This window comes from Equus przewalskii, chromosome 4 (assembly GCF_037783145.1).
Source record: "Equus przewalskii isolate Varuska chromosome 4, EquPr2, whole genome shotgun sequence".
Taxonomy (NCBI): Eukaryota; Metazoa; Chordata; class Mammalia; order Perissodactyla; family Equidae; genus Equus; species Equus przewalskii.
Genome location: NC_091834.1, coordinates 65,954,569 through 65,980,608, shown reverse-complemented (window position 1 = coordinate 65,980,608; position 26,040 = coordinate 65,954,569). Strand labels below are relative to the sequence as shown.

Sequence of the window (26,040 nt, the reverse complement as noted above, 5' to 3'; positions counted from 1 at the left end):
AACTTCCTAATTAGCAGGCTTTCTATGGTTAGGGTATCTCAGGGGTCACAAACTCACAAGCTTATAGGATCTGAGCAGGGATCATAAATGATTGCAGGGAGCTGGCTGGGCACTGTAGCAAACTGGAAACTAGACAGCAGGTATTTAACTTGAGCTACAATTTGGGTCTAGTGTTATCATCTTTAGGATTTTCAAGAGAAAGTGGATACCTGAATTTTATATGAAGTCTTCCAATTTGTAAATATTGACAGCTAATTCAGTTAAACAGAGCCTGTCCAGACCAGTGAAAACCTGTTTGTGGGCACATTCATCCCTTGGGTTGCCAGTTTGCCACCTCTGATTCACCAGATCTGTTACATATAAACTGTTTGGGACCAACGAGTAGCATAACCTAAAGACTTTTAAATGTGGTCCTTGGAGAACAATGTCTTGCTTTTAGAATTTATAGTATAAATGGAATAGGTAATTCACTGTTACGTAAAATGCACGCATAATACATAAAATGACATTGTGCTCTAAAGCAAGATGAATGTTCATCTTCCTTTTTGATGAAAACAACTTTATTGGAAGTCAGATGCCTTCACTGATAGCAGGATGTCTTGACATAAAATTTCTTTAAGGCTAAGTTTTAATTGTACTGGCATTGAAGGTATTTTATCTTAGTAGACTCAAGTTGTCCAAACAGTAAAGGGGAGGAAAAAGCAAGCCCTCTTTAAATTATACCTCTCCCTATGTGACACGAATTTCTGATTAGCAAATACAAAACTTTCACAGATACCTTAAAGCTACACGACTTTTTAGAACATTATTTTGAGTTTAGTACGTTCCACGGTAGTTTTATGTATTAGACTGGAGAATTGGGATCATTTCTTAACCTAATAGCAAGGAAGATTTTCTTACAGTCAGAGATGGAAACACCCCAATCAGATTGTATGTCTTTGGAAGAAGGTATGACCTTGATGACTCATTGAAACAACACTTTGTTGATTCCCTTTGAAAAGTTGTCCAATGTGCATTCTCAGGTTCTTTTCTTAACAAGGTCTTTCTTTCCTACAAAATAGCTTGAATATCTGCTTCTTCCTTGTGGGTGGTAAAAGAAGCGTCTGCAGTACTAAGCTGTTTATAAGTATCTTATCCTAGTAGCAGTTACCCTCTTGTTTTCCCACTCACCATTGTATGCTTCCACACTACCCCCAAACCTGATAACACAAACTCATAGATGGGGAGAAGCTGCTGGGAGGAGAAGGCTGTAGGTGACGTCGTTCTTTGTCCTGTTGCGTTCTTTCACTTGTTCCTTCACTGAAGGCGGACTCAGTGGCTCATATCTATTTATTTCCTGGGTTCTGTATATGTAGAACATAATTTTTTGAAATATTTTTGTTCTTTTTATTATAATCTGGTCATAGTCTGCAGACTGTTTTATAGAAAACTGAATATTGGCAGGAGTATTTTTGCTTCAGTTTCCCCTGCTCTCCACACTGCCATCACTGTCTTTCTAAGGTACAAATCTGATTATGTCTCTTCTTTTCCTGAAGAACTTCAGGGCTGCTCATAATTCAGGATAAAGTCCAAAATCTTTAGCATGGCCCACAGGCCTTTCATCTTTTATGATTTGGCTCATGCTTACATTTCCAAAGTCAACTCTATACTCCTGCCAGCATCTTTTGCAAATTGTCTATCATAGCATTTATCACATTGTTATTATCCTTAAGTTTCTTTTTTTTGTCTTCACCACTAGACTGACCTCTCTGATAAAAGTGTATTTTATTTATTTCAGCTATTCCCAGAGTTAGCACAGTTCCTGCCACAGGATAACTATTCCCAGAGTCTAGCACAGTTCCTGTCCAGCCCAGGAACTCTGTATTTCACTTTCTTTGCTTTGTATATGCTTTTGACAGTATCATTCCCTTTTGCCTGGAATGCCCTCTATTTCCTTTAGTCCCTCACTTCGATTTACCTTTCTCTGTGATCTCACAATACTTTATTCATACCTCCATCAGAGTATTATTAAATTATGTCTGTTTATATGTCATCTCTGCTGGTCTAATGGTCGGACAGGGTATTAGATTCTAAGATGTAAAAACGAACAAAAGTTAACAGTGATTGGCGCAAAGAAGATGACCATAAAGATAAGTGAATGAATGAATGAATGGTACTTACTGATGGTATGCTAGAAATTTAGTGAAACACTCTACAAATGATGGATCCAAATTTGTGTCCCAAGGGTCAAGTTCAGCCCACATATGTTTTTTTGGGTCAGCACAGTGTTTTTTTTAAAACACTGGTCTATAAAGATACACTTCTGTTGCCTTTCCCAGATATCTTATACTGAGTAGCTTTACACAGGAGTTACTGCTTGTAGCTAAAGCGATTTGAGTGACTGCTTCTCTAGTGGCCCATCAGATTTTGGCTATAGTACCTTAAATGGAGGCCTAATGACCTGATTGAGTAATCCAAATCTCTGTGTACCTCGTTTTCTACCAAGAAGCAATAGCCACTGTTAAAAAATTCATTCAGTATTTGGAATTTTGCTTTTCAATTTGAGAATCTCAAAGTACCTGTGTGTGCATATATATGTGTGTGTGTGTGTGTGTATGTGTGTGTACACCTCATGCTTATCGGAAGTAAGCATTTTCAAACTGTTCTGAGGAATACTGCATGAGAAAGCAGGCCATATAATTTGCAAAAGACAAAATATTATATTCTTCCGTGAGATTCAGTACACATGGTATCATAATAAAGGCTTGGAAGAGTCTTGTTTAACTTCATTTAATCCAATATTTTCCAAACACATTTGGCCATGGAACCTTTTTTAAAATGATATCTTGTCAGCTACTTTTTCACAAAATACAGTTTGGAAAACACTGCCTTAAAGAAAAGGACTGTGTGATCTCTTAGAGATTATTCAGTATTTTCCGGGGGAGGAGTTCTAGATGTTAGAATTTACAAAAAAGGGGAAGAATGAAGGGAGAGTTGGGATTGGATGGAGGTAAAACCAATTACCTTAAGTTCTAAAATTAAAACCTTCTGCTAAAACTTAAATACCGTATACAGTCATATGGGAAATAGATTACAAAACACATTCGCAATCTCTCTCTTCGCCTCCCTCCTATTTTTCCTCTGTCTCTGTCTAATTTTGTCCTCACAACAAATTACCTGTGAGGTAAGTAGGGCAAAGATTTTCATCTCCGTTTTGCCAGTGAAGAAACTAAACCTGAGAAAGGTAAAGTGACATACCTAAGATCACACAGTAAATGGTAGGGCACCAACATAAAACCAGATCTTCTGACTTCTAGTCTTTCTGCAATATCACCCCGACTCATATCCTATTAGTGTCTCTAGTGTATAGTTTTTCATTCAATGAAAACTGCAGTTGAGAAGGGAGATAGTTTTTTAGCACATGACTGTTGAAGTAGCTCATGATTGATGGTAAGATTTCCAAATTACTAAACAACAGAATCAGCAAGCAAACCAAAAGCAGATTGTTTAACTGAATGTTGAGATATTTCAGGAAGTTTGTTATATCATCCAAGACAATGCTGAATGTTTTATTTAGAGATTTTTCATTTTCTGGATTATGGTTTAAATGTTACATTGTGCTATTTGATTACTATTCCTTTTTTTTTTTTTTCTTTAAAGATTTTATTTTTTTCCTTTTTTCCCCAAAGCCCCCCGGTACATAGTTGTATATTCTTTGTTGTGGGTCCTTCTAGTTGTGGCATGTGGGACGCTGCCTCAGCGTGGTTTGATGAGCAGTGTTTCTGTTCTGTTTTGTGTAGCATTATAAATAACATCGAGATCAGGGGAAAGAGAGGACCCTTCATGCTGAACAGTTGCTCATTTTGCATTTATTTCCTCTTTGCTCTAGGTTTGAGCTCTCTGAAAATCAATTTGTTTCAATGCCTGAGATATACAAAGCTTTAAAATATTATCCTCTTATAAAGAGGAATGATTCAGAAATAATTGATTTCTGAGCAATGTATTGATTCATAAATTAGCAAAAAATATATTTTGGGGCCCAATATTTTAAGAAAGGCAACAGTATTTTTGGTGGCCTATTTTGACTCTTTTTTTTTTTAAAGATTTAATTTTTTCCTTTTTCTCCCCAAAGCCCCCTGGTACATAGTTGTATATTCTTTGCTGTGGCTCCTTCTAGTTGTGACATGTGGGACGCCGCCTCAGCATGGTTTGATGAGCAGTGCCACGTCCGCACCCAGGATTCGAACCAACGAAACACTGGGCCGCCTGCAGCAGAGCGCGAGAACTTAACCACCTCAACTCATTTTTAACAAGAAATATTATCCCACCTGGTACTGTTTTTGTGGAACTCAAGAATAGATTCTCTCACACCATTTTCTAACATGGTGATGGAGGAGTTGGCCACGTAATTAAGGTGGACACCAAGGAAAGGTGCAAAATTAGATTCATGCAGACTAGGGGACTGAGACCTGGACAATAAGGATAGATGTGTATGTATTAAGATGTTTTGGTTCCAGGAGTTTTAAAACTGATTAATGAAACTATGTAATGTCTCATTGCTTACTATTTATATTTGCTATTCTTAGAGTTGGAAGGAAACAGCAAATATATTTGATGTCTATGGATAAATCAGGGCTAGATTTCTGTACGGGTGAGGGAGATGGCTGCTTACTCTGTGAGGAGACCTCAAGAATGTTAGTTATACCAACTTTTTTCCTACCAGCCTAAAAATCTCTAGAAAATATTTGTCTGAATTTTTAAGAGATTTTAAAATTTTTCTTGTGTTCCCTTCTTAAATACAAATACGCCAGAGAAGGGATATCAGTGACTAGTGGGCAAGTGGGAGAAGGTAACTAGATGATGAATAGAAAGGCTGGGGGGTTCCAAAGTAGAGGTCACTTAAACATTATGTTTTTCCAGGTATAAAAGTAGTATATGTTCAGTATAAAAACTTATAAAATTATGGAGAAAGGGATAAAAATCCCATAATTCTATTGCCCACAGGTAACCGCTATTAACATTTTAGTGAGTTTTCCTTGTCCCATGCCTAATGTTGTTCATAATTGAGGTTAGTGTACTTTTGTTTACATATCTGTATTTTCTCATGTCATTAAAAACTGTCAGCATTTCTTTTTTGTCAGCTTTATTTTCACTGACTGTACATATTTCATATAACGGGTATACAGTAAGTTGATTAAGTTAAATCTTTAGGTTGTTTCACCTGGGTTTTTAAATTTCATAGAAATAGTTTTGTTAGTAGACCACTCACTCCAGGGTGACTTCCTTGCCTAGAGCCTGTTGGAAAGGAGGCTGGTCAGTGAGCTGTGTACTGGAGGCACCTGCTATGATAGGCCTGCCCCAGCATTCCAGTCAAGGGAGGAGGACCACAACTGAACCAGTTCCATAGGAATTGTTTGTTCCTTTCTCCAAGCCCTCAACATACTGAAGAGAAAGAGAGGCCCAGAAAACAGGGGAGGGATGAGATTGGATATGTGATTGAAGTTTTAATTTGGATTAAATTGACTTGAAGTGACTTTTTTTTAATACTTGAAACTTAGTGGTAGGCTAAAGAATCTCATTGAGATATTTGAAGATAGGAAAGGAATATTCTGGATGGCAAATTGAAAGTAATGATTCGAGAAAAATAATTAAGCCGCTTCTTGTTTGAACCCCCACCAAATAATATTGGGAGATGTAGCTTTCTGATAAACTTAAATGATAATGTTATTGGAGAAGAGAGTTTTGACATGCAATTTACTGCCTCTAAAAGTATTACCCATGTAGAGGTGTGTGAAAGCTTGATTCTCCAAGTGGTGTAGACATTGATTCTCCTAACTCTCTGGGGAGCAGATGAACTCTCTTTTTTTTCCTTTTTTTAAAAAAAATAACTTTTAGAGGGCTGGCTCAGTGGCATACTGGTTAAGTTTGCATGCTCCTCTTCAGCGGCCTGGGCTTTGTGGGTTTGGATCCCGGGCACAGACCTATGCACCACTTATCAAGCCATGCTGAGGCAGGCGTACCACGTGTAAAACAGAGGAAGATGGGCACAGATGTTAGCTCAGGGCCAATCTTCCTCAGCAAAAAGAGGAGGATTGGTGGTGGATGTTAGCTCAGGGCTAATCATCTTCAAAATAAATAATAAGGAGAGATGTCAGCATCATGATGGAGTGAACTTGCCCGGGACTCTCTCCCCTCCAACATACAATGAAGAGGGACACTCATACTCCAAGAGAGGACATCCTAACACAACACAAAAACGTTGGAGAGACATGCAGCCATACCACGGAGGGCAGAGAGACTGAAACCCCCTCGGAGGAGCTGGAGCGGGGTAAGAGAGAACTTCGCTTCCTCCCCTAAAGACTGCAATCACTGAACACAGGAGGATCTGTGAGGAAAGGAAAAGGGGAGGGGATGTTTGTTCACAGGAACATCAAAAACCACCAAGGACCTGTGCAGCCTAGAGGGAAGACCTCTACCAGGGTTAGAGCTTTTGCAGGGGGTGACCTCATCAAGCCAACACGCCAAGAGACTAGATAGCGAGAGTAGAACGAGAAAGCCCAGAGAGCATGCAGGAGAAAGCATCCCTCTCCCCACCTGCCCTGTGCCTGCTCCACTGCCTGGGACCTTGGCTGAAGGAGGGTTCAGAACACGCAGCGCTTGACCCCCACCTAGTGGCAACAGGTGTTACTACAACCAAATAATATCAGGATGTGTAAGATCTGACCCACCTCCTCTAGGAATATCGAACATTGTGTCAAATCTCCAGATCAGAGAAAAACTGACAAGTACTCAGAATTCAGTCCTGAGGACACAGAAATATGTAATCTAAATGACAATGAATTCAAAATAGCTATCATCAAAAAACTCAGTGAGGTAAAAAAGAATGTAAAGAAACAATTCAACGAGTTCAGGAGCTACTTCGCAAAAGGGATTGAAACTATAAAGAAGAATCAATCAGAATATTAGAGATGAAAGACAAAATGGAAGAGATAAAACAACATATGAATTCCCTGAACTCTTGAGTAGACATCATAGAGGAGCGTATCAGCATAATCAAAGATAGACATGTTGAAATGCTCCAGACACAGGAGGAGAGAGAACTAAGACTAAAAAGAAATGAAGAAAGTCTCCAAGAGATATCCGACTCACTTATGAAATGCTACATAAGAATTATTGGTATTCAAGAAGGAGAAGAGGAGAATGGAGCAGAAAGCTTGTTCAAAGAAATAATAGCAGAGAACTTCCCAAACCTAGGGAAAGAGGGAAATCTGTGTGGAAGAGGCTTCCAGATCTCCTAGATATGTCAATATAAAAAGATCTACTGCAAGGCATATAGTAGTAAAACTGGCAAAAATGAATGACAAAGAATACTAAGGGCAGGAAGCAGAAGAAAATAAACTACAAAGGAACCCTTATCAAGCTTTCAGCAGATTGCTCTGAAGAAACCTTACAAGCTAGGAGAGAATGGCATGACTTATTCAAATATTTAAAAGACAGAAAATTTCAGCCAAGAATATCCAGAAAAAATATTCTTTAGATATGAGGGAGAAATAAAAACCTTCCCAGACAGACAAAAGCTAAAAGACTTCATAGCCACGAGACCCCCCCCCACACACACACACACATACACACAAGAAATCCTCAAGAATCCCCTCATACCTGAAAAGAGAAAGGGGTCACAAACCACAAAGTAAGGAGATAAATAGGTAGACAGAATCAGAATAGGATAGCAAATGCTCAATATAACATTAAGCTAAAGGGAAGGAAAACACCAAAAACAAAGATAATCCTGTTATTTTAACCACAAAGTCACAACACAAAATGGAATAAAATGTGAGAAAAACAACTTAGGAGGGGAGGAGGAAAGGGACTGAATCAGTTTAGACTAAGGAAATAAGAGGCCATCAGAAAATGGAATATCTTATACATGAGTTTCTGAATACAAACCTCAGGGTAACTACTAAACACAAAAGCAGAACAGAGACACAAATAATAAATAAAGAGAAAACAAAGAAACATCATAAAAAACTACACAATTCAATGGGTAGACCAAAACACACAGGACGAGAAACAAAGGAAATGCAGGAAAACAGGAAAATGAGTGATAAAATGACAGCATTAAGCCCTCATACATCAATAATCACCTTAAATGTAAATGGATTGAATTCTCCAATAAAAAGACACAGAGTGGCAAGATGGATTAAAGAACAAGACCCAACAATATGCTGCTTCCAGGAAACACATCTCAGCTCCAATGGCAAACACAGGCTCAGAGTGAAGGGATGGAAGATGATACTTCAAGCTAATGGCAAATGAAAGAAAGCAGATGTCGCAATACTTGTATCAGACAAAGTAGACTTCAAGATAAGACAGGTAAAGAGAGACAAAGAGGGGCAGTATGTAATGATCAAAGGGACACTCCATCAAGAAGAAATAACACTTATGAATATCTATGCACCCAACACAGGAGCACCAAAGTTCATAAAGCAACTATTAACAAACCTAAAAGAAGATATTAATAACACGGTAATAGTAGGGGACCTCAACACCCCACTCACATCAATGGATAGATCATCCAGACAGAAAATCAACAAGGAAATGGTGGAATTAAATGAAAAGCTAAACCAGTTGGACTTAATAGACATATTATGAACACTCCATCCAAAAACAGCAGAATACACATTCTTCTCAAGTGCACATGGAACATTCTCAAGGATAGACCATATGTTGGGAAACAAGGCAACCTTGAGTAAATTTAAGAAAATTGAAATAATAACAAACATCTTTTCCAATCACAATGCAGGAAATTAACTACAAGAAAAAAGCTGAGAAAGGGACAAAGATGTGGAGACTAAACAACATGCTATTGAATAAGCAATGGATCATTGAAGAAATTAAAGGAGAAATCAAAAAATATCTGGAGACAAATGAAAATGAAAACATGCCATACCAACTCATATGGGATGCAGCAAAAGCCATATTGAGGGAAATTTGTTGCAATACTGACACACCTTAAACAAGAAGAGTCCCAGATAGGCAATCTCAGATCACATCTAGCTGAATTAGAAAGAGAAGGATAAACAAAGCCCAAAGTCAGCAGAAGGAGAGAAATAATAAAAATCAGAGCAGAAATAAATGCTATTGAAACGAAAAAGGCAGTAGAAAGGATCAGTGAAACAAAGAGCTAGTTCTTTGAGAAGATAAATAAAATTGACACACCCCTAGCCAGACTTACAAAGAAAAAAAGAGAGAAAGCTCAGATAAACAAAATTAGAAATGAAAGAGGAGAACTAACAACAGACACCACGGAAATACAATGGATTATAAGAGACTACTACAAAAAACTATATGCCAACAAAGTGGATAATCTAGAGGAAATGGATAAATTCTTAGACTCTTAGAACCTCCCACAGCTGAATCAAGAAGAAGCAGATAGGGGCCAGCCCCATGGTCAAGTGGTTAAATTCATGTGCTCTGCTTTGGCGGCCCAAGGTTTCGCTGGTTCGGATCCTGGGTGTGGACATGGCACCACTCATCAAGCCATGCTGAGGCAGCATCCCACATGCCACAACTAGAAGGATCCACAACTGAAAAATACACAGCAATGTACTGGGGGGCTTTGGGGAGAAAATGGAAAAATAAAATCTTTAAAAAAAAAAAAAGAAGAAACAGATGGTCTGAATAGACCAATCACAAGGAAAGAGATTGAAACAGTAATCAAAGAATAAAACCCCAGGACCAGACAGCTTCCCTGGGGAATTCTACGAAACTTTCAGAGAGGATTTAATACTTATCCTTCTCAAGCTATTCCACAAAGTTAGTGAAGATGGAATACTTCCTAACACATTCTGCAAGGCAAACATCACTCTGATACCAAAGCCTGACAAGGACAACACAGAAAAGGAAAACTACAGGACAATATTGCTGATGAACAGAGATGCAAAAATCCTCAACAAAATTTTGGCAGTCTGACTTCAGCAATACATCAAAAGCATCATACATCATGGTTCAAGTCGGATTTATACCAGGGACACAGAGGTGGTTCAACATCCGCAAATCAGTCAGTGTGATATACCACATCAACGAAGTGAGGAATAAAAACCACATGATCATCTCAATAGATGCAGAGAAAGCATTTGACAAGATCCAACAGCCATTTATGATAAAAGCTCTTTTAACAAAATGGAGATAGAAGGAAATTACCTCAACATAATAAGGCCATGTATGACAAACCCACAGCCAACATCATACTCAATGGGCAAAAACTGAACACCATTCCCGTGAGAACAGGAACAAGATAAGGATGCCCACTATCACCACTCTTATTCAATCTAGTACTGGAGGTTTTGGCCAGAGCAATTAGGCAAGAGAAAGGAAAAAAATGAATCCAAATAGGGAGTGAAGAATTGAAACTCTTGCTGTTTGCAGACAACATGCTCTTATATATAGAAAACCCAAAAGAATCCATTGGAAAACTAATAGAAATAATTAACAACTACAGTAAACTTGCAGGGTACACAATCAACTTACAAAAATCAGTTGCTTTTCTGTACTCTAATAACGAACTTACAGAAAGAGAACTCAAGAATACTATTCCATTTACAATCACAACTAGAAGAATAAAGTACCTAGGAATAAATTTAACCAAGGAGGTGAAGGACTTATACAATGAAAACTATAAGACAGTACTGAAAGAAATTGATAATGACATAAAGAGATGGAAAGAGATTCCATGTACCTGGATTGGAAGAATAAACATAGTTAAAATGTCCATATTACCCAAAGCAATCTACAGATTGAATGCAATCCCAATCAGAATCCTAATGACATTCTTCATAGAAATAGAACAAAGAATTCTAAAATTCATGTGGGGCAACCAAAGACCCCGAATTGCTAAGGCAATCTTGAGAAAAAAAGAACAAAGCTGGAGGTATCACAATCCCTGACTTCAAAATGTACTACAAAGCCATAGTCATCAAAACGCCATGGTACTGGTACAAAAACAGGCACACAGATCAATGGAACAGAATTGAAAGCCCAGAAATAAAACCACACATATACGGACAGCTAATCTTCGACAAATGTGCCGAGAACATACAATGGAGAAAAGATAGTGTGTTCAATAAATGGTGTTGGGAAAACTAGACAGCCACGTGCAAAAGAATGAAGGTAGACCATTATCTCATGCCATACACAAAAATAAACTCAAAATGGATCAAAGACTTAAAGATAACTCCTGAAACCATAAAACTCCTGGAAGATAATATAGATAGTAAACTCTTTGACATCGAACTGAAAAAGATCTTTTCAAATACCCTGTCTTCTCAGACAAGGGAAACAAAAGAAAAAATAAACAAGTGGGAGTTCATCAGACTGAAGAGCTTCTGCAAGGCAAAAGAAACTAGAATCAAAACAAAGTGACAACCCACCAATTGGGAGAAAATATTTGTAAATCGTATATCTGACAAGGGGTTAATCTCCATAATATATAAGGATCTCACACAACTGAACAATGAAAAAAAAACAAACAGCCCGATCAAAAACTGGGCAGAGGATATGAACAGACATTTTTCCAAAGACTATATACAGGTGGTCAATAAACACATGAGAAGATATTCAGTATCACTAATCATCAGGGAAATGCAAATCAAAACTACACTAAGATACCACCTTACACCTGTTAAAATGACTGTAATCACTAACACTAAAAATAAATGTTGGAGAGGGTGTGGAGAAAAGGGAACCCTCATACACTGCTGGTAGGAGTGCAACTGGTGCAGCCACTATGGAAAACAGTATGGAGATTCCTCAAAAAACTAAATATAGAACCACCATATGACCCATCTATCCCACTACTGGGTATCTACGCAAACGACTTGAAATCAACAATCCAAAGTAACATATGCAGCCCTATGTTCATTGCAGCACTATTCACAATAGCCAAGACACGGACACAATCCAAGTGCCCATGAAACGATGATTGGATAAAGAAGATGTGGTGTGTATATATACAATGGAATACTACTCAGCCAGAAAAAATGACAAATTCATCCCATTTGCAACAGCATGAAAGGACCTGGAGGGAATTATGCTAAGCAGAATAAGCCAGACTGAGAAAGACAAACACCAGATGATTTCAGTCCTGTGGAATATGAACAAACATATGGACTAAGAAAACAGTTCAGTGGTTACCAGGGGAACAGGGGTGAGCACAGGGGGTGAAGGGGAGCACTTATGTGGTGACAGTCAAGAAATAACGTACAACTGAAATCTCACATTGATGTAAACTATTATGAACTCGTTAAAAAAATAAAAAATAAAAATAAAAATAACTTCTAGGGGGTAGAGGAAATGGGCAGATGTAGATCAAAGGGTACAAACTTTCAGTTATAAAGCTGAGTAAGTTTTGGGGCTCTAATGTACAACAGGATGATTACAGTTAATAATACTGTGTTGTATACTTGAAATTTGCTGGGATCTTGGATATTCTCACCACACAAAAAAATGGTAACTATGTGAGGTGATGAATATGTTAATTAACTTGATTTTGGTAATCCTTTCACAATGTATACATTTATTAAACCATCACACTGTGCACCTTAAACACATTACATTGTACAACTTAAATATATACAATTTTTGTCAATCATACCTCAATAAAGCTGGGAAAAAAATGACTTTTTCCTTTTGAGCATAACACTAATATATGCATGTGGTAAAGAATTTTAAAACTTCTGAAAAGTACAAATAATAAACATCAGTGCAACCCATCACACCTTCCCAAACATGAGCATCAGCCTTTGGTTATATCCTTCCAGGCTTCCTTGTGGCTTTTTAAATTGCTTGTTGCCTTTTTCCTTTTCCAAAATTGAGATCATACTCATAAAATTTTTGTGGCCTGCAGCTGAGATGTTACATAAGGAAGCAGAAGTTCTTCTAACACAAAAATATTCACTGAGAAGTGATCACTCAGTATTCCTGATTTCTCTCTTGAAGCTGGAATTTATTCACTCCTCCAACCACTGTCTCTGTGTCTATGCTGGGGGCTATTATAATGGAGATAGATTAGAAAGTTATTCTTTGAGGTCAGTGAAGGATACTGGAGATCTGTGTGATCACTGACAAATCTATGTTGGACCAGTTGAAAAACTGATGAAGAAAAAAATCAATAGAGATGACAACAGGATAGGCATTTCAAAGAGTGACGATTGAACATGACATAATATTAAGCTTTGGGAAATCTCGACGTAGCTTCCAGGTAGTGTTGCCACTATCATGGTGTCATGTAAGTCAAGATGAAATGAAGGACTGTGCTATTGTATATCATTTTGATGGAAAAATTACATTCCCTCTCTCCCTACCAAAACTCCACTATTTTTATTCACTCTGATGAATCTAATAATTCATAGGCATAAAGGTTGCCTAAATGTTGTTAAACTACCAAAGTTAGTTTTAATCTTACATTTATAGGGTACTTTTTCAATATATATTTCCAATTAAATCTTTGTTTCTTATGAATATGAATGCTTATTATGAATATGAATTCTTAATACCTTCTATTAGTACCATTTATTGGTGATAACAAAGAATGCCTGTATTTAAGTTTGTCTTAATTCTCTACACTGTTTTGTATTTGCTATAATAAATGGTAACCAGATAACCACATTTCCCTACTGAGTAAGCATATGCTAGAAAAGCTAATTTTATCCAAAATTAAGTGCATACTTTTAGAAACCTATAAACACAAGTTATAATAAAAAATTTCTTTAACCTTCCTTCCCCTCTGGTAACCACCAGTCTATTCTCTGTATCAATGTGTGTGTTGTTTTTATCTTCCACTTATGAATGAAATCATATGGTATTTGGCTTTTTCCATCTGACTTATTTCACTTAGCATAATTCCCTCTATGTTGTCAAAAATGGGAAGATTTCATCTTCTTTATGGCTGAATTGTATTCCATTGTATGTATATACCACCTCTTCTTTATCCATTCATCCATTGATGGGCACTTAGGTTATTTCCAAGTCTTGGCTATTATGAATAATGCTGCAGTGAAGATAGACGTGCATATATATTTTCAAATTAGTGTTTTCATGTTCTTTGGATAAATACCCAGAAATGGAAGAGCTGGATCATATGGTAGTTCTATTCTTAATTTTTTGAGGAACCACCATACTGTTTTCGAAAGTAGCTGCACCAGTTTACATTCCCACCAGCAGTGTACGCGGTTCCCTTTTCTCCACATCCTCTCCAACATTTATTTCTTGTCTTTTTAATAATAGCCATTCTGACACGTGTGAGGTGATATCTATTTGTAGTTTTGATTTGCATTTCCCTGATAATTAGTGATGTTAAACATCTTTGCGTGTGCCTGTTGGCCATCTGTATATCTCCTTTGGAAAAGTATCTGTTCAGATCCTCTGTTTTTTAATTGGGCTGTTTTTTTGTTATTGAGTTGTATGAGTTCTTTGTATATTTTTCATATTAATCCCTTCTCAGATATATGATTTGCAAATATCTTCTCCCAATTGTTAGGTTGTCTTTTCGTTCTGTTGATGGTTTCCTTTGCTGTGCAGAAGCTTTTTGGTTTCATATAGTCCCATTTGTTTATTTTTTTCTTTTGTTTCCCTTTCCTGGGGAGACATGATATTCAAAAATATATTGCTAAGACCAACATTGAAGAGCATATTGCCTATGTTTTCTTCTAGGAGTTTTATGGTTTCAGGTCTTACATTCAAAACTATTAGAAATAATAAATGAATACAGTAAAGTAGGGTACAATATCAACATAACAAAATTCAGTTGTATTTCTATACACAAACAATGAAATAGCAGAAAGAGAAATCAGGAACACAGTCCCATTTACAATCACAACAAAAAGAATAAAATACCTAGGAATAAACTTAACCAAAGTGGTGAAAGACCTGTACACTGAAAAGTATAAAACATTGTTGAAAGAAAGTGAAAAGACACAAAGATATGGAAAGATATTCCATGCTCATGGAATGAAAGAATGAACATAGTTAAAATGTCCGTACTTCCTAAAGCAATCTACAGATTCAGTACAATCCCTACCAAAGTCCCAGTGACATTTTTCATGGAAATAGAACAAAGAATCTTCAAATTTTTATGGAACCACAAAAGACCCCGAATAACCCAAGCAATCCTGAGAAAACAGAACAAAGCTGGAGGTATCACACTCCCTGATTTCAAAATAGACTACAAAGCTATAGTAATCTGTTTGATATCTTGGTAACTAGTGACCATTAGGCTGATGTATGTAAAACAGCTTTGCTAATCGGCTAACTGGGTTTTTAATTATGTGCTAATTTATTCTTTTAATTATCCTAGTTGTCTTATAAATAAATTAGCTTCTGGTGTATTTATGCTATATTCTCATTCTCTGAGAGCCTTCTCACTTTTTGCTGTGCACATGAATCACCTGGGGATCTTGTTAAAATGCAGATTCTGATTCAGTAGGCATGGGGCAAAATTCTGCATCTGAAACCAGCTCCCATGCATGCCAATGCTGCCTGCTTTGGCCACTATGAATAGCAAGGCTTTCAATAACAGTTTTGGGAACAGAGGCCAGGCAAAGCCTATTGCAGCTATTTCTTGTTATGGTGACTTTATGCCTAGTTTATTAGTAATATGTATTTTTCCGGTGGGGATCTATATGTTAAGCTATAACTTGGAGTGTGTGAGCGTTTCGGTAGTTTTTGTGTTGGGCATGTTATCTACAATGGTGATATTTATAAAGAATGATAATGATGATGATCACAATGATGTAATAATTGATATGTATTGACTGCTTATTATATCTCAGACACTGTGCTTTACAAAGGTTGACTAAGTTTTCTCAACAAAACTGTGAAGTAGACATTGTTATTCCCATTTACAAATGAGGAGGCTTAGTAACAGGTTTAGTGACTTGCCCGTGGTCACACACCAGAAGGTGGCAGAGCCAGAACGTCGACTCAGGTAGTCTGACTTTAGAGCTTGTACTTTTAATCTCTGTACTAGGCTGACAACAGTCCAGAAACTACAGACTTCATATAAGATGTATCTGAATTTTCTAGCTTCTTTCCCAAAAGACCTTTGAAGAGCTTTTTTCTTCCTTATATTTTCCTATCTTGTGGCTTTCCCATAGACATTAATGATCTGTGATTCATTACCAGTTTTTTTTAGCCTTCCTTTCTGCATATTTATGCATAAATTTGTGACAAATGAAAAGTAGATAGTACCCTGCCCTGAATGAAAGATAAAAGTGTTTTTAGTAATGTTAAGACTGTATTTTCTGCCAAATAGTAGCCCAGGAAAACATCAGATTTTTATAGGATTGTCACAGAAGAGTTGATTATTTTGTGTGTTCTTAAAAATTGTGGGTCTTTTTTCTTTATCCATTTGGTAATTATAATCTAGTGACTAGTCTGGAGACATATCTTCCACTCTGAGTTCTGCTGCCAAACTACCAAAGGGTCTTAGAGAAGCAAAGGAGCCTCTCTGCCTTAGCTCCCAGCCCGTCGGTGTTGACAATATATGCAGTACTTGAGCCCCTTTAGCCTTTAGCACGTTAAGGAGAAACGAACACAGGGAAAGAGTATTCGTAAGTACACAGGTGTTTGTAAAAATCTGTGAAAATGAGTGAAAGCTGTTTAGGATTAGAAAGATCTGGTATCTCAGTTGCAGTTTAATTTGGAAATCAATAAACACAGGTCATGATAAATAAGAATATAACTGGCTTATTACTCATCTGAAAGTAATAGGAGGCTATTTACTTTCATTATCTCTGTTTCTTTTATAGTCCATCAATATTATGGAACTGACTTTACAGAAATATGGAAGTTATGAAAAATTTGAACAGGCCACTGGTGGTAGCCTGCTATCTAAAACTCGAATCTGGAGCCATGTTAGGAAGTACATGATGAAAGAAGGCTGCATGGGTGAGGTATGCATCCTGAGTGAATACGAGGAGTTGACTGCTGGCATTTTAACTCTCAGTCAATGCCATGTCGTTTTTCCCGACCCTCTTTTACTTGTTAAAGTAGTCATCCAGATTTCTCACTAAATACTGTAAGTCTAAGTTTCTGTTGCATTGAATTATTGTGTTCACTTTCTGTTTTTCTTCTTTTCTTAGTACCGTTTCTGTGTAGTTTGTGGCATTATGTGAATTGTTTTATGAAAATTATCAGTGAAGAGATTAGCCCCAGTTGACCTCTCTTAATAGCCAGTTCCTGGTATTCAGTCTCAAAATAAGTCTTGGCCCGGCAGTGAACAGGAGTCTGGCTCGTGCATCTCCCTTTGCATCGTTTTAGCCAGGGGCCCGTCTGTGAGAGCACAGTGGAGGCACAAGTTCAGTCCTCTGTGTCTTCCTCGGCACAGCCATCTACTTTCCTTTCAATCCAGTAAAGGTTCTTGAGATCCCAAAGGCTCAAGATTTGGAAGGGTCCAAAGTGACTGGCTCTGCATTTCATCTTCTTGGTTTCTGGGAGAGTCAAGGTGTTGTAAACAGAAGAAAAAGGTGTTAATTTATGGGTGCACTGTTTTCTGTGGAAATTTTTTTCCTCCTGCCTTTATGTTTTGTTTTACATCCATGTATTTTTTCCTCTTGCTCCCTAGATTGTAGTTCATCTCTCTGAGGACCTGCTTTCCCGGGCTTCAATGACAGTAGTAAATGGATGTCCCACGCTCACCATCAATGTTTCCACTGCACGGGAGCATTGGCTGGAGGGAATGCTGAGGCATGAAATCGGTAGGGGCGATTCTTCTCCATTTGTTCATTTGTAATATCAGAAATTAGCTCCAAAGAAATGTTCTTTTATAATGGTTTTTTTCTTAGTAGTGTTTGGCAAAAAGCAATGAATTTGTTAGGTTTCACTGGAACTAAAGCTCAGATATTAATGTCTCATTTCAAATTAGACTTTATAGGGCAATGTGTAGTCATTTAACTCCTCTGGATTTTAGTTCCTGCACCTTAAACTGAGGGAGTTGAATTAAGTGGTCTCTGAGATTCTTTTCAAATTCATGTCTATGATTCTTCCCTTTAAAAAAATAAATTCTTATAAAAGTTATACCTCTTCTAAGGAGACATTTGATCCTTCTGAAGGTGCTGTACTCCTTCAAACCAAAAGGCTTTAGGCTCAGGTCATTTTCTCTGTTGTTTTGGTTTGTAGGTGCATGTCAATTTGGTTTTAGAACTGTTGGTAGAATCTGGTTTTGGATAAAAGTTAAAATGAGAATGGCATTTCCTGTTTTTCATGCACCTTTTCTTCTCTATAGGCACACATTATTTTCGAGGTATTAACAACCTTCAGCAGCCATGGAACAGTTGGACTGGTCGTAAAAAACATGAGCTAAAGCCAAACAATCCCACAGAGGAGGGACTGGCAAGTATTCACAGTGTCCTGTTCAGAAAAGACCCCTTTTTATGGAGGGCTGCCCTCCTCTACTACACTGTTTATCGAGCCAGCCAAATGTCTTTCTGCGAACTCTTTAAAGATATCGGAAAGTTTGTCAAGGACCCCAATACAAGATGGGATTATTGTGTACGAGCCAAGAGAGGATGGACTGATACTTCCCAACCAGGTGAGTGTCCCTTGACTGTAGGTTTTCTGACTTACTGGATAGTTGTCTATTGATTTTGGTTACATCCTAATTCACCAATCGGAGATTTCACTGACTTATGAAAAATTAAACCTTCATTACTAGAGTTTAGTGCTAGTTTTCCCAAACCACATTTTGGTAGTGTTATTTTTTTCCTATTTCATTTTGAAAAGTTCTAAACCTACAGAAACATGGAAATGATGATAGAACGAACACTTGTATACCCTTCCCCTAGATTCACCAGTTGTTAACATTTTGCCGTTTTTGCTGTCTCTGACTTTAAAAACAGCTTTATTGAGATATAATTCACGTGACATACAATTAACCCATTTAAAATGTACAGTTAGTGGTTTTTAGAATATTCATAGAGTTCTGCAACCATCACCACTATCTTTTTTTTTTTTTGAGGAAGATTAGCCCTGAGCCAGCTACTGCCAATCCTTCTCTTTTTGCTGAGGAAGACTGGCCCTGAGCTAACATCCATGCCCACTTCCTCTACTTTATACGTGGGACGCCTACCACAGCATGGCTTTTGCCAAGCAGTGCCATGTCTGCACCCGGGATCCGAACTGGCAAACCCCGGGCCGCTGGGAAGCAAAACCTGTGAACTTAACCGCTGTACCACCGGGCCAGCCCACATCACCACTGTCTAATTCCAGAATGTTTTCATCAACCCCAAAAGAAACCCATACACATCAACAGTCATTCCCCATCCCCTCTCCCCACCCCGTCCCCAGCTCTGAGTAACCATTAATCTACTTTTATAGGTTTGCCTATTTTGAACATTTCTTATAAGTGGAATCATATAATATGTGATCCTTTGTGGCTGGCTTTCACTTAGCATAATGTTTTTGAGGTCCATCCGTATTGTAGCATGGATCAGTACTTCAGTTCTTTTTATTGCTGAACAATAGTATTCCATTACATGATTCTGACATATTTTATTTGTCTATTCACCAGCTAACAGACATTTGGGTTGTTTCCACTTTTTGGCTGTTACGAATACTGCAGCTGTGAACATTTGTGTACAAGTTTATGTTTTTAATTCCCTTACATAAATACTTAGGAGTAGAATTGTTGTGTCATATGGTAACTATGTTTAACCTTTTGAGGAACTGCCAGACTGTTTTCTAAAGTGACTGTACCATTTTACATTCCCACCAGCAGTGTATGAGAGTTCCAGTTTTTCACCAACACTTGCTATTTTCTTTCTTTCTTTGTTTTTTTGGTGAGGAAGATTGGCCCTGTGCTAACATCTGTTGCCAATCTTCCTCCTTTTTGCTTGAGGAAGATTGTCACTGAGCTAACATCTGTGCCAGTCTTCCTCTATTTTACATGGGGCACTGCCACAGCATGGCTTGATGAGTCGTGCTATATCTGCACCTGGGATCCGAACCTGCAAACCCTGGGCCACTGAAGCAGAGTGTGTGAACTTAACCTTTGTGCCACCAAGCTGGCCCCACTAATTTCATTTTTAAAATTATTATAACCATCCTAGAGGGTGTGAGGTGTTTATCTCATTGTGGTTTTGATTTGCATTTCCCTAATAATGATGTTGAGCATCTTTTCATGTGCTTATTGGCAATTTGTATATTTTCTTTGGAGAGCTTTCTATTTAGATACTTTGCCCATGTTTTAATTGTGTTATTTGTCTCTTTATATTGAGTTGCAAGAGTTCTTTGTATAATCTGGATACAAATCTCTTGTCAGATATATGATTTGCAAATATTTTATTCCATTCTGTGGGTTTTTTCACTTTTTTGTTGGTGTTCTCTGTGACTTTTTACAAGTAAATTGTACATTTGGCATTTCATTCTTGAAAACTTGAGTATGCATCCCCTAAGAATAAAAAAGACATTCTTCTACCTAACACAATATCATTATCACACTTAAGAAAGTGAGCATTAATTCAACAATGTCAGCGTATACGGTCACTATATTTAGATTTCCCCAGCTGTTCTAAAAATGTCCTTAATAGCTGTTTAAAAAAAAAATCTAGATCCCATCAGGGATCGTGTGTCACTTTTGGTTGTTTTGTCTCTTTGGCCTCTTTTAATATCAAGCAGTCTTCCCCACTGTTTTTGTTTTTCATGATACTGACTTTTTTAAAAGTCTAGGCACTGTTCTTATAGAACGGCTACAGTCTGGATGTGTTCGATTGTTTGCTCATGGTTAGATTCAGGATAAACATTTTTTGACAAGAATACTACATAAGTGAGACTGGATCACATCAGGAGCCACCTAATGACACGTTGTCTCACCATTAGAGATGACGATTTTGATCCTTGTTTAAGGTGGAGATTGTGAGCTCTACATTTTCCTTTTCTCCTTTTTAATTAAGTGATCTGTGAGGTGATCAACACTGTGTGAATATCCTTTTTTCCAACAGAGGTTCATCTAATGGTTTTAGCATCTGTCAGTGATCCTTGCCTGGATCTGTTCATTTCACTGGGGATTTCTAGCACTTTATTATTATTATTATTATTATTTGTCTAAAGAAAATAGAGGCAAGAAATACAATCACAGTGCATGTTGATCTTCACAAGCAGTTCTGGTTCTAAGTAAGTATGCTACTCTCATAGAAAGTTTAAAAGTTTTGTCAGCAGCTTTAAGACTTGACATTGCCCACAGAGGTTTTTTTTTTTTTTTTCCCCTGGGAAAGATTCACCCTGAGCTAACATCTGTTGCCAATCTTCCTTTCTTTTTTAATTTTTTCCTTCCCAAAGCCCCAGTACATAGTTTTATGTTCTAGTTGTAAGTCCTCCTAGTTCTTCTATGTGGGCTGTCACCACAGCATGGCTACTGACAGACAAGTGGTGTGGTGCTGTGCCCGGGAACTGAACCTGCACTGCTGAAGTGGAGCACAGTGAACTTTAACCACTAGGCCATCAGGGCTGGCTCAAGGCTGTGTTGTTTTTTTTTTCCCTAACAAAATAACAAGTAGATTAGAAGGCAATATAAAAATGCATTTGAAAAAAGGATGAGAATTAGGGAATGTTTATTAAAAGTCATTTTGACTTTAAGATTAGTTCGATATATCAACAAATTTTCTTCTAAAAGTATTTAAAACTATTTATTTGGAGCTTGGAAATACTTAGCCCAGTCTGTGATGGTTAATTCGCCAGCCCAGCCCACATTAACATTTCATACCTGTGATGTGGTCGTATGGAAGTGTGGTGCCTGACAGCCAGGACCAGGCAAGACAGGAAGCAGGGAGGAGGAAGACATCTGTCCCCTACCTTTCATGTATGCAAAGCCACTCTCGGCTCAGTTTCAGACCAAGAGTGTGTCTGGCATTTCCCATATCCGTTTTAGATCTGCTTGCCTGTATTTTAGTGCTCTGTACCCAGAGGCACAGAGCTTTCATGTTGACCTTGACACCCCATGGAGACACATCACTTTTAGACTAGTCCTTTTTTTCCTCACTTACTTTTTTAGAAAAACTTATTATTGAAAATTTCAAATGTATACAAAAGAATGATTAATATGCTGAACTCTCATTAAACATTACCCAATCTTAATAATCAACATTTTTAACTGTGGCTCATCTATTCTCCCAAGTTGTTGTTTTCGTATGGTATTTTAAAGCCAGTTTCAGACATCATGTCGTTTTACCCATAAATACTTTTAGTATGCATCTCTGATAAGGACAATTTTTTTCATAATCCCCATGCTATTAGCATATCTAACAAAGTTAATAATTTCTTAATAAATGACTTTCCATATGGTAGAATTTTTGTCCATTTATTAGAGCAAACTTTAAAAAATTTATGCAAGTTATGTCATGGTAGAACACCATTTTTTAACTATGCTGCAATCTCATGAGTTGTTCTTAGTTTTCATGTCTTTTCATATTTTTTCCTATTTATAAACCTCCATATTCTTTAAAATCCAGTTCTAATTCTTATTTTCATAGGGAGAAATAGTATCAGAAATCACCTATGGTGATTTTTAGTCGGGTAATGGGGATTATTTTTTTTAAAAACCAGGAGTTTCTGAAATCCCATGCCCCCCCACATTGCCCTCCTTGAGACTTAGCTGCTCTGCAGCTGTGCCCCACCACCCTCCCCACCCACATGCCTTCGCTGCCTTGTGGAGGTTAAGGCTGTGAGCAAATGGTGCGGGTGAGTGTGAATCAAATATCTTAATTACTACTGTTTTCTTTATAATTAGGAAAAAATGCTATTTTAATTATGGAGAGTGGGGATCTGGAGAGAAGAAATTCTTCCAGGGAAGCTACTAGTCTGCACACTATCCTGGTACTTCCCAAGACCTTACATTTTTTATGTTACGAGGATAGTTAAATAAAAATAAATGTGGAAAATGACAAATTTTTTGATACAGGAATGATTCCTACAGTAAAGGGGGAATGGGTTAGTGTCTAATTACTTAGAAGTTTTTTTAAACATCAGGAAGAAAACACTATTTTGATTCCTCTAGGGTGTTTCAGTAAAGACCAGGTGTACTTGGATGGCATCCTGCAAATCCTCCGATACAGAGAGACCATTGACTTTCATCTACTGACTGCCCTGGGGAAGGTGAGTGAAACCGATGGCACGTGGTCCCCAAATGCACCAGACTGATGTTTCCTCCAGCTCGATTTTATGATTGAGTACGACTCAGGTTCAAAGTGTTTTTACTTCGTTGTTGGAGTAAAGTTTCCTTTATGTGATAACAAAAGGGAAGAGCCATGGTTCTGTCACAGAACCAAATTGCAAAATTTCTTTGTGCACAATAAGAGATAAGGAAGGGAACAGGAAATTTGGGAATATATTATATAATTTTATTTTTACATCTTTTTCTAAAGCATTTTAAAATAAACTTGCAGCTATAAAATTCCATCCTTAATAGTTCAGCATGTATCTCACAAGAATAAGAATATTCTCTGACATAACTATATGATTTTCTTAGAAATTTATCATTGGGGCTGACCCAATGGTGTAGCAGGTAAGTTCACATGCTCCACTGCAGCAGCTTGGGATTTGCTGGTTCAGAACCTGAGCACAGAGCTACGCACCACATATCAAGCCATGCTGTGGCAGGTGTCCCACATATAAAATAGAGGAAGATGCCCACACATGTTAGCTCAGGGCCGGTCTTCCTCAGTAAAAAGAGGAGGGTTGGCAGCAATTGTTAGCTCAGGGCTAATCTTCCTCAAAAAAAAAAAAAAGAAATTTATCATTGATTCAATGTAATATCTAAGAAACAGTCCACTTCATATTTCCCAGATTGTCCCCAAAATGTCCTTTGTAGTTCTTTTTTGTGACCCAGGATCCAGTCAAGATTCATGCCTTGAATTTGGTTGTAATCTTTAATCTCTTTATAATAGTTCCCCTCGCCCCAGTCTTTTTGTTTTTCATGACGTTTTTAAGAGTCCAGGACACTTTTCTTGAGAATTCCTACGATCTGGATTACCAGATTGTTTCCTTGTAATTAGATTCAGATTAAACACTTTTGCCAAGAATACTACATAAGTGAGTTGTGTATTTCCCATTGCATTGTATTAGAAAGCACATAAGGTCGGGGCTGGCCCCGTGGCCGAGTGGTTAAGTCCGTGCGCTCCGCTGCAGGCGGCCCAGTGTTTCGTTGGTTCGATTCCTGGGCGCGGACATGACACTGCTCATCAGACCACGCTGAGGCAGCGTCCCACATGCCACAACTAGAAGAACCCACAACGAAGAATACACAAGTATGTACCGGGGGGATTTGGGGAGAAAAAGGAAAAAATAAAATCTTAAAAAAAAAAAAAAAAAAAAGCACATAAGGTCATTTTGTGCCATTCTTGGTGATGCTGTTTTTCATCACCTGGCTAAGGTAGTTGCTGCCAGGTCTCTCCATTGTAAAGGTACCTTTCCCCTATTGTGTTAGTAATCTGCCGGTGATACCTATGAATGTACTGTCCGTAACAACCTTTCTAGGAATGGTTTTAACATCCATTGATGATCTTTGTCCAAATCAGTTACTACACTGGTGGTAGCACAATAGAGATGTTTGAGTTCTGTAACATTTCACTCCCCTTTTTTGTAGTATTATCATGGACTTGCTCTTTTTTATTCAGCCCTTTCAATGGTTGCTCCTGTGTTTTTAAAACATGTTTTCTGGCAAGGTAAGATATCTGGGCTCATCTTATACTTTTCCTACCCATATCTGAGATTAGATATTTCTCCATGGAAGCCTTGGTTCCTTTAGTGGGAAGTGATACAAGGCCTCCCTTTTTTATTGTGCTTCGTTTTATTGCGCTTCTCAAATACTGCATTTTTTACAAGACCTTCCACCAACAAAAAGGATTACAACTCACTGAAGGCTCAGATGATGGTTAGCATTTTTTAGCAATAAAGTATTTTTTAATTAAGGTATGTACTTTTTTTAGACGTTATTGCACACTTAATACACTACAGTATAGTGTAAACATAACTTTTATATGCACTGGGAAACCAAAAAGTTCTTGTGACTTGCTTTATTGCAATATTTGCTTTATTGCAGTGGTCTGGAACCAAACCTGCAGTATCTCTGAGGTATGACTGTATTTAGAAAACAAGATCTGAGCACTAGGTATGCTCACTGTTATTGGGTGCTGTTGCTTCCAGACCTTTTCAGTGAGCAAATTGTGCATATTTTTTTTAAATCATAGGGCCTTCTCATTCAAATCAGACACCACAGGGTTCTTTCACAGTTCCCTTCCCATTCCATATGTGTATCTCCCTTCTCTTAAAATGAGAACCCTGTTTCCCAAATTCAATATATTTATTCATTGTCTCTTATAAAAATTCAGAATGGTTTAAGAATTACAAAAGCACACCAATATCAACAAGAAACCTATTTTCATTATGCTTAGTGGTGTAAATACTTAATAAAGTAAAATAATTTTAATAATAATCACTAAAAAATAAATAAAACTTAATAAAGTGCAGATACAATATGAACATGATTTCTTTATTTAAAGCCTTCCTACTGAACTAGGCAGAGTGTTGATCAGTAGACAATAGTATTTAAAGCCAGCCATGTTTTGGAATTTAAAGTTGCAAAGATAATTTATAGAACTTAAAAAGTTTCACCCCTAAATTTAATATAAATAGTTGTAAGAGATTGGCTTCTTATACAAGTGAATCAAAGATATGTGAAATTTTAAAAAGTATTTTCAAAAATTCAGAATACAAGTAAGAGAATTTAACATAAAACACAGATCATTATAGTTCTCAAATTAAATAGAAATAGGAATCCAATATATAATTGTGCTGATTTTCCTAATTTAATAATATGTATTTATAGCCCAGCTGTTTTCTTGATTCTTTTATTTAAATTTGGTCAGGAGATTTCTTTAGGTGTAGAGTCTCTCACCCACGTGTATTAAGTTTAGTTGGGCAAGTTCTAGACAAACTGAGTAGTTCCAAGATAGAGTGTTAAATCAAATATTGACTTGTGATCTTTTAAAATATGATTGTGATGTGAGGGGGCAG

At 37.4% G+C, this 26,040-nt stretch overlaps 2 protein-coding genes across 24 annotated transcripts in view; one reads left to right on the top strand and one right to left on the bottom strand.

Annotated features, from left to right (window-relative positions):
• ANLN (anillin, actin binding protein) overlaps positions 1–26,040 on the bottom strand; it is a 132,555-nt gene that overhangs the window by 91,946 nt on the left and 14,569 nt on the right. The gene's annotated exons all lie outside the window — the stretch shown is intronic.
• Positions 1–26,040, top strand: part of MATCAP2 (microtubule associated tyrosine carboxypeptidase 2) — a 69,306-nt gene that overhangs the window by 32,427 nt on the left and 10,839 nt on the right. For 9 of the 12 annotated variants that reach the window (XM_070616256.1, XM_070616258.1, XM_070616255.1 and 6 more), the window contains 4 exons: positions 16,785–16,928; positions 17,600–17,732; positions 18,260–18,565; positions 23,024–23,121. In XM_070616256.1, coding sequence (XP_070472357.1) covers positions 16,785–16,928; positions 17,600–17,732; positions 18,260–18,565; positions 23,024–23,121 — 681 coding nt within the window. The remainder of the gene's footprint in view (positions 1–16,784; positions 16,929–17,599; positions 17,733–18,259; positions 18,566–23,023; positions 23,122–26,040) is intronic. The other 3 variants (XM_008536068.2, XM_008536050.2, XM_070616257.1) reach the window with 2 other exon arrangements.